At 40.3% G+C, this 18,795-nt stretch overlaps 1 protein-coding gene across 2 annotated transcripts; it reads right to left on the bottom strand.

Annotated features, from left to right (window-relative positions):
- Window positions 1-4,434: 4,434 nt before the first annotated feature.
- Window positions 4,435-17,806, bottom strand: ctnnb1 (catenin (cadherin-associated protein), beta 1). Of its 2 annotated transcripts, XM_039805959.1 has the most exons (17): window positions 17,641-17,805; window positions 12,058-12,108; window positions 11,203-11,427; window positions 10,825-11,078; window positions 10,493-10,731; window positions 9,869-10,070; window positions 9,296-9,440; window positions 8,982-9,085; window positions 8,616-8,750; window positions 8,213-8,416; window positions 7,485-7,643; window positions 7,127-7,246; window positions 6,655-6,805; window positions 6,290-6,411; window positions 6,036-6,096; window positions 5,396-5,646; window positions 4,435-5,053 (listed from the first exon to the last, which is right to left on the bottom strand). In XM_039805959.1, the coding sequence occupies exons 2-16, from the start codon at window positions 12,068-12,070 to the stop codon at window positions 5,432-5,434; spliced, it is 2,349 nt and encodes a 782-aa protein (XP_039661893.1). In that variant the 5' UTR covers window positions 12,071-12,108; window positions 17,641-17,805; the 3' UTR covers window positions 4,435-5,053; window positions 5,396-5,431. The 2 variants fall into 2 exon arrangements, with proteins under 2 accessions (XP_039661893.1, XP_039661894.1); XM_039805960.1 differs by lacking the exon at window positions 5,396-5,646 and having other exon boundaries at window positions 17,641-17,806.
- Between the last annotated feature and the right edge of the window lie 989 nt (window positions 17,807-18,795).

Genomic DNA, 18,795 nt, shown 5'->3' on the forward strand with positions numbered 1-18,795 from the left:
TTCTGGTACAGTTGCATGTTAACAAGATAACTGGTTGCAATCAAATCAAATCACTCTCGTGTGTGTTATCATTATCAGTTTCTCCCAGAGAAATGCTCACGTTATTAAACTCTTAGTATAGTATGTCGAAAAAAGTGATAAAACAGTCATAGTATAGTATGTCGAAAAAAGTGATAAAACAGTCATAGTATAGTTTGTCGAAAAAAGTCATAGTATTTGAAAAAAGTGATAAAACAGTCATAGTATAGTATGTCGAAAAAAGTGATAAAACAGTCATAGTATAGTATGTCGAAAAAAGTCATAGTATTTGAAAAAAGTGATAAAACAGTCATAGTATAGTATGTCGAAAAAAGTGATAAAACAGTCATAGTATAGTATGTCGAAAGAAGTGATAAAACAGTCATAGTATGTCAAGAAGTGTAGCAGAAAGGGCAGAGTTTGTGGCTGAGTGGTTAAGGTGATTGACAGCTGATCCATTCTTCTTTGCATGCATGGGTTTGAATCCCATTCTTGTCAATTCAGTTATTCTGCTACAGTTGCATGTTAACAAGATAACTTGCTGCATTTAAATCTCTCTCTTTGCAACATTGTTATCAGTTTCTCCCAGAGAAATGCTCATGTTATCATTGTTCTGGAATAGTATGTTAAACAAAATCATAGTGTAGTATGTAGAATAAGTCATAGTATAGTATATCAAAACAGGCATATTATAGTATGTAGAAAAAAGTGATAAAAAAGTCATAGTATTGTATGTCGAAAAAGTGATAAAAAAATCATAGTATAGTATGTCAAAAAATGTGATAAAAATGTCATAGTATAGTATGTCGAAAAAAGTGATAAAAAAGTCATAGTGTAGTATGTCGAAAAAAGTCATAGTATAGTATGTAGAAAAAGTCATAGTATAGTACGTCAAAAAATTCATAGTACCTTAAATTCATTAAGCTGATCCGTTGTGCTTTACATGCATGGGTTCGAATCCCATCATCGTCAATTCAGTTATTAGTAATGTTATTAGTTTCCCCCACAGAAATGCTCTTGTTTTTATTGTTTTAGTATAGTATGTTGAAAAAATAAAGTGTAGTGTAGTACGTAGAAAAAGTTATTGTATAGTATGTCGAATAAAGTCATAAAAAGTCATTGTATAGTATGTCGAATAAAGTCATAAAAAGTCATAGCATATTATGTCAAAAAAAGTAATAAAAAATTCATACTTTAGTATGTTGAAAAAGTGATAAGAAAGTCATAGTATAGTTTGTTAAAGAAAGTCTGGAAGAACATGAAAACTCGACACGAGAAGGTGTCTATTGAAATTTCCTACTTGGAGCAGTGCTATAGTCATAGTATAGCACGTCGAAAAAAAGTGATAAAAAAGTCAAATTATGGTATGTTGAAAAAAGTGATAAAAATGTCATAGTATAGTATGTTGAAAAAAGTCATAGTATAATATGTCAAAAAATCTATAAAAAGTCAGAGTATAGAATGTCTGAAAAAGTGATTAAACAGTCATAGTATAGTATGTCAAAATAAGTCATAAAAACCGGACTGGGTTCGGACCAAAGGTCAGAGTCTGCAGTGTCTATTTGATGGTGTTAGATGGAGTAGTGCTAACCACTGAGACATAGTCATCATATTATTTTGAAAAAAAAACACATAGTATAGTATGCCAAAAAAGTCTTAGTATCTCATGTTAAAAAAAAAAGTCATAGTATGTCAAAGAAAAGTGATAAAAGTCACAGTATAGTATGTCAAAAAAGTCATAGTACAGTCTGTCGAAAACGGTATCAAAATCATAGTATAGTATATTGAAAAAAGTCATAAAAAAGTCTAGTTTATCAAAAAAAGCATAGTATAGTATGTCAAAAAAGTGAATGTTAAGTCATAGTATATAGTATGTTGAAAAATGTGATAAAGTCATAGTATGATGAAAAAAGTCATAGTATAATTTGTCGAAAAAAGTGATAAAACAGTCATAGTATAGTAAGTCGATAGAAGCCATTAAAAAGTCATATTACAGTATGTCAAAAAAAAGTCAACAGTATAGTATGTCGAAAAAAGTCATAGCATACTATGTTGAAATAAGAGATAAAAAAGTCATAGTATACTATGTTGAAATAAGAGATAAAAAAAGCATAGTATAGTATGTTGAAAAAGTGATAAAAAAAAGTCATAGCATAGTATGTCAAAGAAAGTCTGGAAGAACATGCAAACTCCACACAAGAAGGCCCAGCCCAGACTGGGGATTGGACTCTGCAGTGCCTACTTGCTGGAGCTAGTTGGAGCAGTGCAAACCACTGAGTCACCATGCCACCAAATAGCGTTTGTTGAAAACAGTCATAGCATAGTATGTTGAAGAAAGTCATTAAAAAGTCATAGCAAGGTATGTCGGAAAAAAACTGAACACAAAATGGCCCGGACTGGGATGGAACCAAGGGTCAGAGTCAGCAGTTCCTACTTGATGGTGCTAGTTGGAGCAGTGCTGACCACTGATCCATAGTTATTGTATGATATGTTAAAAAAAGTCATGGTATAGAATGTAAAAAAGTCATAGTATATTGGAAAAAGTCACAGTATAGTATGTCGAAAAAAGGGATAAAAAGTCATAGTATGGTATGTCGAAAAAAGTCATAAAGACAAAGAAAGTCTGGAAGAACATGCAAAACTACACCAAAAGTCTAAGTCACACATCAGTCTAATACCCACCCATCAGAAATGCAGAAAAAGCTAAAAGGAGCACTAAACTTAAACAGTGATAACACAAAAACTGTGAAAGATATTTTTCCTTTATGCAATCACACACTGAAATGCAGAGATGGGAAGTAACGAAGTACAAATACTTTGTTACTGTACTCAAGTAGATTTTTCTGATATTTTTACTTTTACTCCTTACATTTTTTTACACCAATATCAGTACTTTCTTCTCCTTACATTTTTACAAAATTGTTACTTTAGTTTAAAATAATTTCAGTGGAGTTAGTTGTAACTCTAAATGTATGGGGAACTTCTTAATTATCTGTTTAGTAATTCATATTTTATCGTTTATTTTCTTTCCAGAAGCCATATTTGAGCACACACACATACATGTAGATTCCTTTAAATGTTAATGGGAAGATTAAAAAAAGAGAAACTGTATCTGTGAATTCTCACAGAATCACAACTGAATTCATATCATATGTGTGATGTTTTAGGCCTATTGGCAGACATCCATTTAAAATGTAGCCAATGGCATATAAAGAGCCTTTTTTCCATGTCCACTGAAGTTAACATTTGTGTGGTCCAGATAGCTTTGCATAAAAAAATGGTCACTCGCAAGGCTGCTTTTACTTTTATACTTTAAGTAAATTTCCAAGCCTGTACTTCTTACTTTTACTTGAGTAATGAAGTTAAATCAGTACTTCTACTTTTACCAGAGTATTTTTTAACACAAGTATCTGTACTTCTACTTGAGTACGGGAAGGTTTAAGACAGGTAATTCTCTAAAGACTGGGCTGATGTTACAGTTCCCCGAAATCACAACTGTGTGTCTGTTCTAGAAATATAGTACTTTTATTTCAGTCATCTTGATCCCAGGTATATCAGGGGTCTACCATTAGTCCCAATTTGTTTAACTTGGATGCACACACAGCCACCAGTTGCAGTTGCATTTAGTTCTTTACTCCAGGTTCTCGTTTTATATGCAAATCTTACTAAGCTCAGTAAAGCTGCAGCAAACACAGCTGTCATTCAGTTGTGTAATATCATCCACCAAGTTATACCAACTGCAATTTGACAAATTCTCATGAGGAAGATAGTGAACTGAACTGGCTTGCCCAAACTGCATGGCCTCTGTAGGTGGATGTGGACATTTGTTTTCAGTTTGATAGTTTTCTCACCTTGCTACCTAGCCATCATTTGAGGTGTTAAACTGAAGGTCACACGTGTGTCGCGTCATCAGTTACCTTTGCGGTCTGAGGACTGTTCAGCACATGACCACTGCTGTCCGAATTCTGCATTCTTAGCAGAGAATTGAAGTTTAGTTTAACAAACCTGCCTTTACCTTTTTTTGTGGTTTACTTGGTCTGGCAACCAGACGACCCAGTTGGAATCATAATTTTATTTGTACCATGTCCTATAGTCTTTTCTTTAGAAGGCTTTGGGATACAGTGAAAAGCTGAAGACTAAAATGGTTACCACATTTTTACCACTTGCTGTGTTAACTTGTGTCCTCGTTGATTCAAAGTTTCGGTGAAATGAGACGTGGAGGCATCCAGGTGAAATGACAGTCCATTTTATTGTTTCAGAACACAGCAGGCTACAGCAACCAGCTCCTCCCACTACCCCACCCATTAGTAACAGACCAATTGGAGCCCTCCTCCACCCCCAACCTTCCACAGCCACACCCATCCAGCTAGGTCAGCTACACCCCCCTTTGGAACAGCAGAGACACATCAGTGTCCACCTTAAAGCAAGAAAATAGCTTGATATTTGGACCATGATTTCCAATTCATGTTTTTTTTTTTTATACAAAAGCTACACAATGTTACACTTTATCATCAGAATACAATTCAACTGATTAAATTTAGTGTTTGGACACCATTTAAAATGTGATCAGAGTCTTTACTTGGATGAAGCATTACCACTAAAAAAAACAAACTCAACACTACCAGAGACTTAAAATACAAGGGACTGCAAAAACAAGAGATGAATATCATAATTCAGAATGAAAAAAAAAGCCAGCTAGAATCAGTTTGTACCATTATAGACTTGAGGGGGGAAAAAAAAAAAAAAAGAATAAAAAAGTAAAACAATCAAATGAGTAAAAATGAAAAAAAGTACATAAAGTGTTTTTCAAAAATCAACTGTTGAGATCAAAATCCATGTCATGTCAGGATTTGAAAGTCAGCCCTCCGTCAGGCTGAGACCAGAACCGCATTTAAATCTAGTTTGTCCCAATGGAGTTCCCATAGACAGGAAACTCTGCTTGCTGTTGTTGAGTCTTCCTCAGGCACTTTCTGAAACCCCGCCTCCTCCATATGGGCGAATCATGATGCAGGTTCATCCAGATCATATGATACAGCTGCAAAGGGAGGAGAGAGGGTGAAAAAAAGAAAAGAAACTCTGAATGAGGGGAAAAACAGGAGGTGAGAAGGAGACGGCACGGTTGTTGGTAAAGACCACACACACAGATCAAACGCCAAGTAACATCACACACACACACACCACATAACACAGCTTTGCAATTAGGAAACAGTCTAAACATGCAGCAGCCTCAGTGAGTGAATCCACTCTCCTCTCCCCCTCCCTCCCACAGCCATTTTACCCAGACAGAAAACCTCCCTACTGTGCTTTTACTTCTTGCCCCAAAAAATGCCTCACTTATTTTGGCCAACACAATGCTACTGTGAACATGTATTCTTACCTAGTAGAAAGTGTAGTGTAATGTTGGTCTTGGTATTTACAGGTCGGTATCAAACCAGGCCAGTTGGTTGGAGTCGCCAGGGGGCAGGCCCTCTATCAGTTCCTGGGCGTGTCCCAGGTCAGGCAGCCCCTCTACAGGGGGGTAGTCCTGGACCGGGTGGTGGACCCCACCCAAATCATGGTCCATCATGGGCTCCATACCCATCGAGTCCCCTCCGTAACCCCCCGAATGGAAGGAACGGTAGCTTGGGTCTGGGGGAGGAAGTGGTGGATGGAGGAGAGGCAGGGGAAGCAGAGCAGTTGTTAGAAGCAGGTTAACAAACCAAGCTTGTCACACAGTAGTACGATCATTCAAACCCAACACTACACACGGTCCATCCTCCAGCAGACAAAACTATCGGTGGACTCAGTTCAAGCTACAGCTGTGAAAGACTTTGAACTGAAGCTAAACTTGGGGCTTAGTTTACTTTGGTTCCACCAACAGAAGTCCATCTGCGGCGGCCAGTGTGATCTCCAATATATCTACCACCCTCAAGGTTTTGTTTTCACTTGGCTGGCTCCGAGCCAATTAAAGCGGTTAGTGCAGGAGGAATGGAGAGCTGAGCAAATTAAAATAAAAAAAAAAGGGTGAGGTGACTTACCTTCCTGTCTGTAGCCCAGAGGCTCTCCCTGAGCGCCAATGTCCAAACCCAGGTCTCCGGTCTGCAGAGCAACACACAGACAAGGATGAGCAGGGTGGCAAAAGTTTCAGTAAGACCACAGTGAGTCATTACACCACAGTTATGCAGACTTTTATTTACATTTTGAAGTCAACTTTGGTGCACTAGCATCTGGGTGCTGTGCACAAATGTACTGCTGGGCAATTTGAAAACATCCGATTTGGAGCGCTTCATACCTCGTTCCAGGCCATTGGTTCTGTCCTGAAGAGCGAGCTGGTGAGTTCCACAGAGAGGCGTTTCTTGTAGTCTTGGGGTTTGTCCTCAGACATACGGAACAGAACTGCTGCAGCGTATGTGGCTGAGAGAAGATGGAGGGGTTGACAGTCAGAAAGCAACTTACTCCAAAAAGCAATGCCACAGCTATCACAGACGAGACAATCAAGAGGCCAGGTATTGACATGAATACAGTTCCAACATAAAAGGTTGCTTCACTTGTCTACGTCAATAAAGTCCATGGAAGACTACAACAATTTCTCAGACTGCTTGTGAACATCGCATAGCCAAGGAGCAGCCCTTGTAAATGAGTTTTTTGTGAACATACCGACTCCTTCGTTGCGGCTGTGCAACAGCTCTGTGAGTGGGGCGGTTGCTCCCTCAGCCTCGATGGCCTCTGCAGCCTCCTTGTCCTGGGCCAGCTCACACAGGACGCCTGCTGCTACACGCTGGATGTTCTCAATGGGAGAATACAACAGCTGCACACACAAATGTAGAGAAAGAAATCTCAGCCTTCACAGTACTCACATGATCTGAAAGGATGCCACAAGCAGAGACTCGTAGATTGTAAGGACACACACCAGGTGGTTAAATAAATGTAATTCCTGAGCATCTGGAACAACCATGGTATGGAGTTTTTTATAAAAAAACAAAAAAAACTAATCTGACTAAAAATGACCCTAATGGTCCCTAATCCATCTAAAATGATGCCTAAAAAGCATTTAATCACACTACTCAAAGTTTAGAACGATTGCAACATGATGACACAAGCGCAAGAACAGAGCCTAACTAACTTTTACCTGTACAAAGAGTGGAATGGTGTTGAGTCCTCTGATGACTATTCTGTTGTGGACATCTCTGGCAAGGATGTGAAGTGCTCCTGTGCAGCCCTCCACAATCTCCTCCATACGAACTCCCTCCTGATGAATGAACAAACAGGTAGTCAGGTTATAACTGTAGGGACCCCATTAGGATTAGGAAATCACGTAAGTACCAAATCTGGCATCAGTTCTAGGTTTCAATTTTGTGGCCACTGTGTGAGACTGAGTTCTGCTAGGTGTAAAGATGGCTTGGCACCACTGAGCTGCATGTCCCAGAAATTATGCCATGCTAGTGTTTGTTGCGAAGGGGTGTGTGTGTGTGTGTGTGTGTTCTCACCACAAACTGCTGCTGCGTGCCTCCCATGCTGGTGCGTCTCTGTGTGTCTTGGTGTGCTCTGACCAGCAGCTGAACCAGTCTGGGGATGGCTCCCTGCTCCCTCAGAGGAGCGTGGTTTGCAGGGCATAGAGCCAGGTTACGGATCAGACCAACTGTAGCCTATCGGACAAAAGATATTTACATGTCAATTAAGCCCGTTTTATAAGTAGCCATTAGTCACATCTGATAAAGAATCCAAGAAGCCAAAAGTGGTTTTAAAAAAAAAAGGTATACATTTGTATTCACACAAATTTTAGAATGCATTGTTCCTAGACATTATTATACCTTCCTCCTGTAAGACCTTTAAATGATTGGGTTTGTAATTTGGGACTAATTTTGACTCCTCTAGTGACTAGAACAAAACTGTACAAATGCATGTTTTCTGTGTCCATCAGTCCAAAACACTTCGTAGGGATATTAAAGGCCAGGACTGGGCCGAAAACCAGATGATTTGAAACTTCCAGCAGTAACCTGTTGCATTCTCAATGCACATCAAAACATTAATTCAGTCTTGCTTACATGGATTAATAGCCAACTCAACTTTTCCACAGAAGTAATACAGTGATAGGTTTTGGCCATTATTTTAGATTCAATGACTCGTCCAGGGTAAACTGATTTAACCGGAAACACCACAGTATGAAGCGCTGTTTATGTGGACGACTGCTGCCGTCAAATCCACGTGTGCGTACCTTAATGAGTGGCCAGTGTGATGGCGGATGCAGTAATTTGACGACCACGGGCAGGCCGTAGTGCAGTCTGACAGCATTCTGTGCCATCTCTGCGTCCTGGTGCCGAGATGTGAGGTGACGCAGGGCACAAATAGCTGGTTCTGTGATGTCTTCTCGGTCTCCGGCCCGAAGCACTGTGCGAACTAATGCCTCAATACCTCCAACCTGAAGAGGAACAGATGGCATAACAGATTCATGATACAGAGATTCACTTTTACTGGTTGTATAAGATTTAAAAACAAACCTAAGTGAGGAAAAAAAAAATTGTTAGAAAGATATTGACTTATAAATTCACACAGGACACAAACTGGTCAAAATATTTAGATGAGAGTATGTGAAAACCGAAACTAAAGTGTGTACTCACCTGGCAGACCATCATCTTGTTCTTGTAGTTGTTGCAGGTCAGGTTAGACAGGATGCCAGCAGCACAGGTCACCACATTAATGTCGTCACTGCCGAGCAGCTGGACCAGAGTTCCTAGGAGACCCTCCATTCCCTCCTAGAGAGAAAGACAGTTGTGAAGTTAGCATGAAAGGGCTGACGGGTACACCGTATCAAAGGCATGGAGAATGCTTGGTGCTATGATGAATTTTAACAACAAAAGAAAATTTAAAATGGGTTTCTCATCCCTCTGATTGGCTCTGGGGTTTATTAAGTTGATGTCTCTGACAAAAAAAATAAAAAATAAAAAAAAGATTTTAATGTTGGTACACAGGGCAGTTCTCATCACCTGTTTGGTGGCAGCATCTGATAAGTTCCTGAGTGTCCAGAGACAGTTCTGGACCAGTCTCTGGCTCGGGTCTGTCAGGTGGAGTCCTAGAGCTTGCATGCCTCCTGGACAGAAGGAAAAAAAACATTTTAAATCACATGTTCCTTTTATTTGATTATGCTGTTTGCATTACAGTATTTGCAGTTATAAATGCATTTTAAAATAAGCTTAAAAAAAAAAAAAAAAAAAAAAGAACCTCACCCATTTACAATATAATAATGATATTCAAGCTCATATTCCACTACACATTTTAATGTTTAGGAGGCCAAACATACCAGCTTCTACAATGGCAGGCTTGTTACTGGAGCAGACTGACAGAACTTTGAGAACACGGCTTGTGGTCCACAACAGCTTCTCGTAAGTGTAAGTCCTCATGATGTTGACCAATGCCTGGGGTCCACCACTGGCCAAGATTATCAACTACACAAGAGAAAGCACAAAAAGTTTGTGTTACCAAGTGTAAACACAGTTTTGTCACTGTCACACACACACACACACAGTCACACACACACACAGTCACACACACACACACACACACACACAGTCACACACACACACACACACAGACACACACACAGTCACACACACACACAGTCACACACACACACAGTCACACACACACACAGTCACACACACAGTCACACACAGTCACACACACACACAGTCACACACACACACAGTCACACACACACACAGTCACACACACACACAGTCACACACACACACAGTCACACACACACACAGTCACACACACACACAGTCACACACACACACAGTCACACACACACACAGTCACACACACAGTCACACACACAGTCACACACACAGTCACACACACAGTCACACACCTTGCTTTCTTGGTTTCCATAAGCCAGTATCTGGAGACAGTCAGTGGTGATGGCCAAGAACTTGACATTGGTCTTGTTGAGCAGAGCCACCATTTTCTGTAGACCCCCAGCTAAACGGACAGCCATCTTGGCTCCTTCCTGGTGCAGGAGGAGGTTGTGGAGGGTGGTAATGGCATAGAACAGGACTGAGTCCACTGGTGAACTGCAGAACAAACAAAAAGGTTTATTAGATTACTGTCCCATTGGGAAATAACCACAACTAGAAATGGATTAGATTTCTCAAAAGGACCTTCCTCTCCAAATCCTCTGTCTTTGATGAGTTAACAGCCAGTTAGAATCTTTCATGTTTCTCTTGTTACAATTGATGGGCCACTGTGTCAAAATGTAGCCATTTACCAATAACAAAACTAAATTGGGCTGTGTTGTTGAACAACTGGATTGGAACAAATCTGGTTTGGGCCAAAACAAGGCAATGTTGTTTTCCCCCCTCTTTACCACAGTGGAAACATCCCACCACACCGCTTCCTGCCTTCCTGTACTGGAGAGTTACAGTACATGAAGACAATGGAAACTCAAGAAAAAAAAAAAAAACTTCCAAATCAAGTCCACCCTCCTTTCACATACCCAAGCATTTTAACTAGAGCTGGTATTCCTCCAGACTTGAAAATGGCCAGCAAACCCTCTCTGTGATGGGACAGGTTGTGGAGTGTTCCTGCGGTGCAGCGAGCTGTCTCCACATCATTTGTGTTCTGCATGGTCCTGACAATAGCAGACACCATCTGAGGAGAGCGCATAATGGCGTGGCGAGAAGCTTCTTTCTTTGAAAGCTGGTGGACCATTACTGCTGCTTTGTTTACTACAACCTGGGAAGAGACAGGGCACACGTGTTACGGAATGACTAGGGAAAACAAAAAGTTCAGAGCCAATACTGAGCCACAGTTGTCATGGATAACTACCTGGTCCTCATCATTGAGTAGTTTGGTGAGTTCTGGTATGGCTCTGGTTGCCAGCTCAGCGTCATCTTGGTAGTTGATCAGATTGACCACAGCATGTTTGAGCATTTGCGAGGGCTCTGCCAGCCTCTGAACGTTGGTGGGGTTTGCTGCATCATACTGTGTGGAGGGGATCTGCATGCCCTCCTCAAGAGTCTCTGGGAACATCGCTGCACGCACCCGCTGGGCACGTGTCATGGCATACTGACCATCTATGTCTAGAAGAGACAGAACGTTTTGTTACATCTTGGGATTAAAGCGGCTATTTGGGCCATACAAGATTCGATATACAGAAAACTGGTCTTCCTTAAAAGATCACAAATTGTAGACACCATGACCTACCTTGTACTTGTTCCTGGGCAAAGTTCTGGTTGAAGCCCTGCTCCCACTCATACATGACCTGGTTGTCGACATCGTCTTCCTCAGGGTTGCCCTTCCCACTAAGGGAGGGAGCGGTTGTGGTGGCCCCTGAATGGATGCCTGAATCCAGGTAAGACTGTTGCTGCCAGTGACTGACTGCTGCCTTACGGTCCGGCTCCATGGCCATGTCGAGCTCCATCAGATCAGCTGGAAAGAGAAAGAATTAGAAATCTGCATCAAGAAAACACAAAAACATTTGAACAAGTCAGTCTAACTACCTTTCTAATCACCATAAGCAACTTGTAAATCCACATTAAATTCTTTTGTGAAGTGACTTCATAATGCAGACAAACCGGTTTGGTCCGCTTTGTCATTTCTAAGCAACAGTGTGGAGCTTAAAAGCATCTAAACTATGTCTGAACAATTATTGCCAAGAAGTAAAATACACAATTATTAATCCAGTTTCAGATTAATTTCAAACTCATTTTTAGTTTAGAGCCACTACAATGAATGGATTTCTAACCTGCTTCTCATGCTATTAGTTTCCCAAAGTTTCATACTTAAATTATGTTTGATTTACCAGTAAAAGTCTCTTCAAGCATAAAATTAAATTTTACATGTGCTCCGTATTTCAAATTGAAATCAATAACTAATTCACTTTGCTCTAATGAGAACATGAATCTGCACCAGGAGAAGAGGCAGGTTTGAAATGCTGCAAAGTTACAAACACATTGCGTACTGGTCAGTGAGTGTGAGTGAGTGCGTGGATAAAACAAAAGCTGGAGAGAGCAAGAAGGTGAAAGAGTTTGAGTGTATGTCTGAAAACTATTAACTCACCCTGGGAAGCCATGTTTCTTTCTCGAACCTCGACCGACACAGCTTCCTGATCTGAAATAGAAGAAAAGCAAAGCAGTCAGTTAAACTGCCTCGGTGGCATCTCGCCTGCCATCATTCCTACCCTCTACCTTGCTCACTGCCAGTCCTCTTTCCTTACAGTCAAACATCAGCCATTTAACTTTAACTAAAAGGTAATGGCAAAAACAGGTTAGAAATTAATAGCAGTGTTGTTTTAAAAGAAAATCATCCAAACAAGTGAGGTTCCAATGCAGTCTTTCCTTTCCTGCCTCCTCCCTTTCTTGGATTTCCTCTTCTGCTAAAGCCAGACATGCAAACAGCAGCAGCTCACACACAAAGCCACCATTAAGTGTAGCAGCTAGCAACTATTTAGTTGGAGGAAGGACAGGGGAAGTGGAGCATTGGGTGGGTAAGAAAAGAGGCAGGAGGAGGGCATACGCAGTCTTGAGCTGGCTTTGAAGCTGAAACCACACTCTGCAGGAAAGTAAACATCGGCAATGGCAAGAGAGAGGTAGAGGGAGCGAGAGGGGGATTATTGAAACTGAGGTATTTCCAATTCATACTAAAAGATAAATGTTATGACAGTAACACACAAAAACAGGAAATTGGAAAATGCAGAAGAAAATCCTGGCTAAAATGAGAACGAAATAGGAGCAGTATATCCATAGAATCAGAAATCCTTATGTCATGCTCTTTCAAAAATACATCTGTGGTTATTCTAAGACTAATCTGACTGGGAAATATACCCCCCAACTGAATATAATAACAACCAAGTTTATGCCTTGTACATTTCTATTATAACATACAAGCATAAATTGCATCAGCATGATGTTTTTGCCTGACAGAGCAACCGCAGTACTAAAAGCTAAAAAGTGTTGAGACTAGCAAACCAACATTACTAATAACACTAACCAAAAATGTACCACTCTCAAGAAAAGGCCTATTTGGAGGGTTTTTTAATTTGTCCCTATTTAAAGTAAATGTGTTGAATCCAAAGTGCTGAAAGAAAATGTAACTAGAATGGCCAAGTTTCTGTGGGATCACTCAGAAAGGGGGAAAGTAGGGACATTATTTCTGATTTTGGACGTTTAATAGAATTAAATGCCATACGGCACCTCTGCCAATTACTTTGGAAAAGACTTTTACTGTGCATGAAATACCGGGTTCTACGAAAGAGGTCATCAAGTCAGCCAGAGACCGTGCATTAACATTACCCAATAACGTTCAAGTAATGACAGTCAAGCGTGAGCTAACTTTAATTTTACATACCGACAAGAAATGCTACAACCCCCAACCCTGAAGCTTGGGAGGTCATGTTTCAGAAATATCAATCTCAGCTGCTAGCTGTCAACAGGCTGTCTAAATATTATGTGATGTGATCACTTTGATTGTTCCTGTAGAGACTAACCTTTTTGGCCAAAAGGTTAATATCACTGAATCAAATGAAAACAAGCACTAGAGACTAAATGGCCTACAAGCAGAAGTGGACACACAGAAATACACATCAGCCAGGCATACAATGTAGTTGTAAAAATTGAGTCTGGCATGAGTGCCAGTGAACGTGTAGGAGTTTGTGGAGTTAAATGGCTGCCAATATGTAAATACACTCAAGGATAACTAAACTACTGCCCTGCAATACTTCCCTCCTCTCACTCCCACACCACCCCAGCTCAGCTGTGTCATTAAAACACAATCTTGAGTCAGGCTCCAAGACTGCTGCTTCTAACCACAAACGCACCAACTCAAATGCACTGTTCACACACCATCCTCCCAAGCTTCGCATGCCTGCCCTCACATAACCTAGCCCTGCCCTAATGGGAGCCATATGTCCCATACAAGGCTGCATACAAATCAAACATACAATCAAAGTGCACAGTGGAACCATTTATCATTCACACTGGTGGAAAATATGGGTCTTGACATCTGGCTTTGGAACCTGAGCCAGTGATCGTTTTTTTGATGGGCAAACAAGCAAAGTCTGGTCTCCAATTGGGAGACACAAATGGCAGCTTTACCCTACAGTCAGGCTCTGCCCGAACTCAAAAAGTCATCGCAGTAAGAGTTCCTTCATATCAGGCTGGCAGCCCAGCCACAAAAATCTGCACGAGGGGTTTCTTTGAAGTTGTGCATGGTCCAGTTAAAAGCCATACAATTGAAACCAGATGACTAATGAGTGACACACCAGTTACCAGAGACAAATGGCCATCTTAAGCTGTAGGCTATGTGGAATGAAATCAGGTATAGAAGGTCACATGTAGCTGTGCTTAGAGAAATCCATCAAACAGGTAGTTTATCTTCTTGCGCGCACACACACACACACACACACACACACACACGCCCTATGCCCTATGAAGTGAAGTGTAATCACAGCACTACTCTCCCAGGTCAACACTCAAATGACAGGCTTACTGTTCCAGCATAGAACGGGACGGCCAGGAATGTGTACTTCAGTCGGTTTCACGGCCCTGAATATAGGAATGAAAAACACGCCATTTGAGAGAGCCAGAGTTAATTAATGTGTGAACGACAAACCTGAAGCAACAGAACATAACCAGCATAATAACCATTTCTGAAAAATATATAAAAAAACCAACCATTTAAAAAAAGTATAACCAATTAACTTAACACACCAGAAGCTAGCCCAGCAAGCCTGAAAGAAATCTGTAAGCTATGGGAAATCTTGCATTTCTAAACACCTTAAAGCAGATACAAATCTAAAATGCAAATGCAGTAACACCAAAACAAATCCTCAGTTACATTGCTAAGTAAGAGGTTTGAAAGTCATATATTTATTCATAGCTGGAATTCAAAACAGATAGGCACATCTGAACTCTACAATCCAATTTCCTCTCCATAAAAAAGCCATTATGTCAGAATATTTGAGCCATGCTGCCACCAAGTGAGTTCAGGTGAGCCTCAAGGTCTATCTTGTGTAAAGAAGACCGCTCAGATTACTATTTAAAAAAAGAAGAAGAAGAAAAAAAATCAGTTCATGAAACACCTTCCTCTAAAATTGCATTTCAGTCTTTTGGCCTGCAGACATTTGAGATTCAATTTTACAGCCTCTTCTTAGCATGCTGTGGCATTTAAATAACTTATATACAAAATTAATTTGTTAGTGGAAATACACTGTACTTGGGTTAAAGAAAAAAATATTTATTGAGAACAGGACTTCAAAGAGCTAAATCCATCCAAACTTATGCACAGTCCATTTCCTCTCAAGTGAAAAAAAAAACACTGAGTTCAATACATCCATATGAGTTAATGACCCAAATAAGCTGTATTATCGGCACAAGCAGAGAGACAGGAGCTGCCACGGGCTTCAGTGTTAGCCATGTAATGTGCAGGGTCAGCAGCACTCGCTGCTGGATGCCAACAATACAATGAGCTCAATGCCTGCGGCCGCTGCAGTGTTTGGTCCATTTTAACTACAAAACGATGGATGCCAATGGAGAAACAGGAGCTCCAGAAAACATGCAAGCAACTTCCACATGATGACTTGACCTTTGTTCTGCTTAATAATTATTAATAGGTCGAGTAGTGCAAAAAACAAAAGCATAAAAATGAAATTGCTTGGAATAATTTATCACCAATAAATGTTAAACTGAATACTCATTGAAGTAAATAATCCTTAATTTGCTTTTTCATTAGGGACAGGCAGGTCACTTCTTGGTGATTTTATCAGAAATATACATTTCTAAAAAAAAACTAAATAAAACACCACTATTGTCATACAAGTCCCTACATTTAAAAATCTGCCTCTGACCTCCAAATTGAATATACATTACCATGTGAATGCGGGCACATAGGTGGGTATTAGAAAAAAAAAAAAAAAAGTACAGTATTAGGTAACGGCAACGCCACTGCGAAGGTTCATGGTAACTGTCTTCTTGTAAGTGGATTACCTCAAAACACACCACTACAGGTCTCGGATGTAGCCTACACTCACGCTTCCGTTGAACATGTTAATGCAGAGTTAGAAGAAATTTGTGCTGACGAGATGACGGGTTTGCCAGTTGTTTTTTTTTTCTCTCCATTGTGTAATCTGATAGGGGACCACAGAAAGACAAACTAAATATTTAACCCATGTAAAACCAGACCAAAAGACAATGCAGTAATTCTGGGGTATGAAACCCCCGGAGACTGATGGCATTAGTTTAATAACTTCTTTTTTTTTTTTAAATAAAAACAGTTAGTTGCAGAGAGTCTGTGACTAAAACAATTTTGGGGCCGCTGGATGAGATGTCAACATCCTCCACCCACCGTTTAATCTCTTTCAGCTTTACTCGTTCTTTCCGACAAAACATAATCAATGACGTGTAAAAACACCACGTCGTCTTGTGCCTCTGAACCACATACAGCTTTTTCAACCGAAGCCATCATATCGCTTCTTTTTAAATATAATCGTATCGGCAGAATGGCATCCAACTTAGTGACTCGCCTGTCGCCCTCCAGCTGCCAAACAAACACATCTGGCTGCGCAAAGGGACCCTGCGGGAAACACCCAATGTGACATTTAATATAACAGATCAACATTTGCCAACTATCCAAATAATAGTGTGCGGCACCCCCTCACCCCCACAGCTGCTCTCGACTTCCCAACACCACTGACTCAAATTTCACACTCTGGCTCCTCCTCGTCTTCCTCCCAAAGCACAACGGCTGGAAGGAATTTGTCGGTCTTTGTTTAAAAGGACGAGTGAAAAACACACTCTCACGGGCCTTTGACCTAAAATTAACTTAAATATAAACCATTAATACGAGTTTGTAGCGATTCAGTTGGCAATGAGCTCGATGTAACATTAAAGATTCGAATGGTTCTCAGTTTTACGAAGTTCCAACTAAAACTTTTGGCGAAATGTTTGCGTTAACACACTTCACCAGTGTTCGTGACTTGGCTAACGTTAATTAGGTTTACTTACTTAGTTTTAAACACGTAAAATTATACACATGGCCACAATATTATAACGAATTGCACGCGCTTATCTCCAGCCCACATTAAGTGTCTGTTCAGCTTAACGTTAGCTGCAGAAACAACAGACCAAAAGACGAAACTAAAGTCGAGCAAACATGAGTCACAATAGTGTAATGTGGTCAGCAGCACAAGTGAGCTAATAGTAATGTTAGTTTGAGTTAGCGAACTAACCTTAGCTATCGTACTCTAACGTTAACTACTCAAACAAGCAAGGACACAGTATCGGCGTTCAACGTTAACGTTGCTTCCAAATCCCGAATAACGTTTCCTAATACATTGGAAGGCAATAAAATCCATCGGACAAATCGAGCTTATTGTCAACTACTGTCTATGCTGCTCAACACCAGCTCAGTGCTACCACAAAGCCAATGAGTATCGTCTGTAAAATATGCATGTTTCCATTAGGCGGCGGGTGACATATTCCAAATATCTGCTGTGAACGCAGCTGGCTCGCTAGCAGTGGCAGCGGCAACAGCATCCCGGCCGGACCGCACACAACAACCGTCTCCATTCCTGCTGGCATTAAGGGAGAACCCGGCAAGAAGAGGGATAAACTGAGTGGAGCCGATAGTTTACATGTTGAAGCCTACCCTTGTCAACACAGCAAGTCCGTCCACTCGGATCCTGGAGAGTAAAAACCACTTAGAAATGGAAAAAGTCGAGGAAATTGTGAAGGCGAGCGTCAACGGGGAGCCCTCGTCCACTCCCTCCGCAGTCAGTAAATAATGACTTGGCCGTAACAGGGACTGGAAAATGTAAGATGGCGGCGTATATATATAGACCGGAGAACACCTCCAGTGGTTACATATCCTGCCGTGCGCTCGAATAAAATAGAAACAAAAATCTGATAAATCTTTAATTCATGCAATTCTTACGCATCTCCGCGTATATTTATCTAGCATAATAACTACATACCTTTGTTGTGAGTTTAAGTTTATTTCATAAAGTAAAGAACGTAAAAATCAATGTCTACAGCACGAGTATGAATACACAATTGAATGAAGTTCCGGCAGACTACAAAAGGGAAATCCGATTTCCTTTCCCAAGTTAATTTCCTACATTCATGGTGAGACAGTGAGAGTTTCTATGCAAAGAGCATCATTCGTTCCTATCACCAGTTGTCCAATTTCCCCATATATATATATATATATATATATATATATATATATATATATAACAAAATTAATAACAAGTTAAAATAGTCCACCCAATCATTCATAAGCACAGTAATGAGAAGTCACTTCCAAGGGACAATATCTTGGTTTCATTTGAGCTACCATACATTTATTTACTTACTCAAAAAGATAAGTGATGCCAAGGCTTCAAATTATGGAAAATAAAATAATAATAAACATTGCAAACAACAAAAACTCAACAAGGTGATAGATTTGTTTTATTAAACTGGCAGTCAATTAATAGACACTGGATGTATGTCAAATATCAGTGGTCTCAAGAGCGGGCTTGTTTTGTTTACCATGCTATTGGCCATTCAAATTGTTATTGTAGACCATGTTTAAATTCAGCAAGCAGTTTACTGGCCATGAGCTCCCTTAACAAAACTGTGTGATTAGGCCTCCAGAAGAGTCACTCAGCAGGTTGGAGCATATTGTGTAAGTGATGAATTTGTGAGTCAGTGATTGTCAGTGATTCATAGAGAGTTGTTGATTACTGAAATAGACTCAGCTCACATACTAAGGAAAATATTTCAAGGAAGTGATTCATCACTATTATACACTTAATTGATC

Source organism: Perca fluviatilis, chromosome 7 (genome assembly GCF_010015445.1).
Source record: "Perca fluviatilis chromosome 7, GENO_Pfluv_1.0, whole genome shotgun sequence".
Taxonomy (NCBI): Eukaryota; Metazoa; Chordata; class Actinopteri; order Perciformes; family Percidae; genus Perca; species Perca fluviatilis.

What these genes read in the sequence shown, in the direction of transcription:
- ctnnb1 (XM_039805959.1), bottom strand. An exon ending in ATGGAAACCAAGAAAGCAAG is followed by an intron (nt 9,441 to 9,868) that starts GTGTGTGACTGT and finishes TCTCTTGTGTAG; the next exon opens with TTGATAATCTTGGCCAGTGG. An exon ending in GCCTGCCATTGTAGAAGCTG is followed by an intron (nt 9,086 to 9,295) that starts GTATGTTTGGCC and finishes CCTTCTGTCCAG; the next exon opens with GAGGCATGCAAGCTCTAGGA.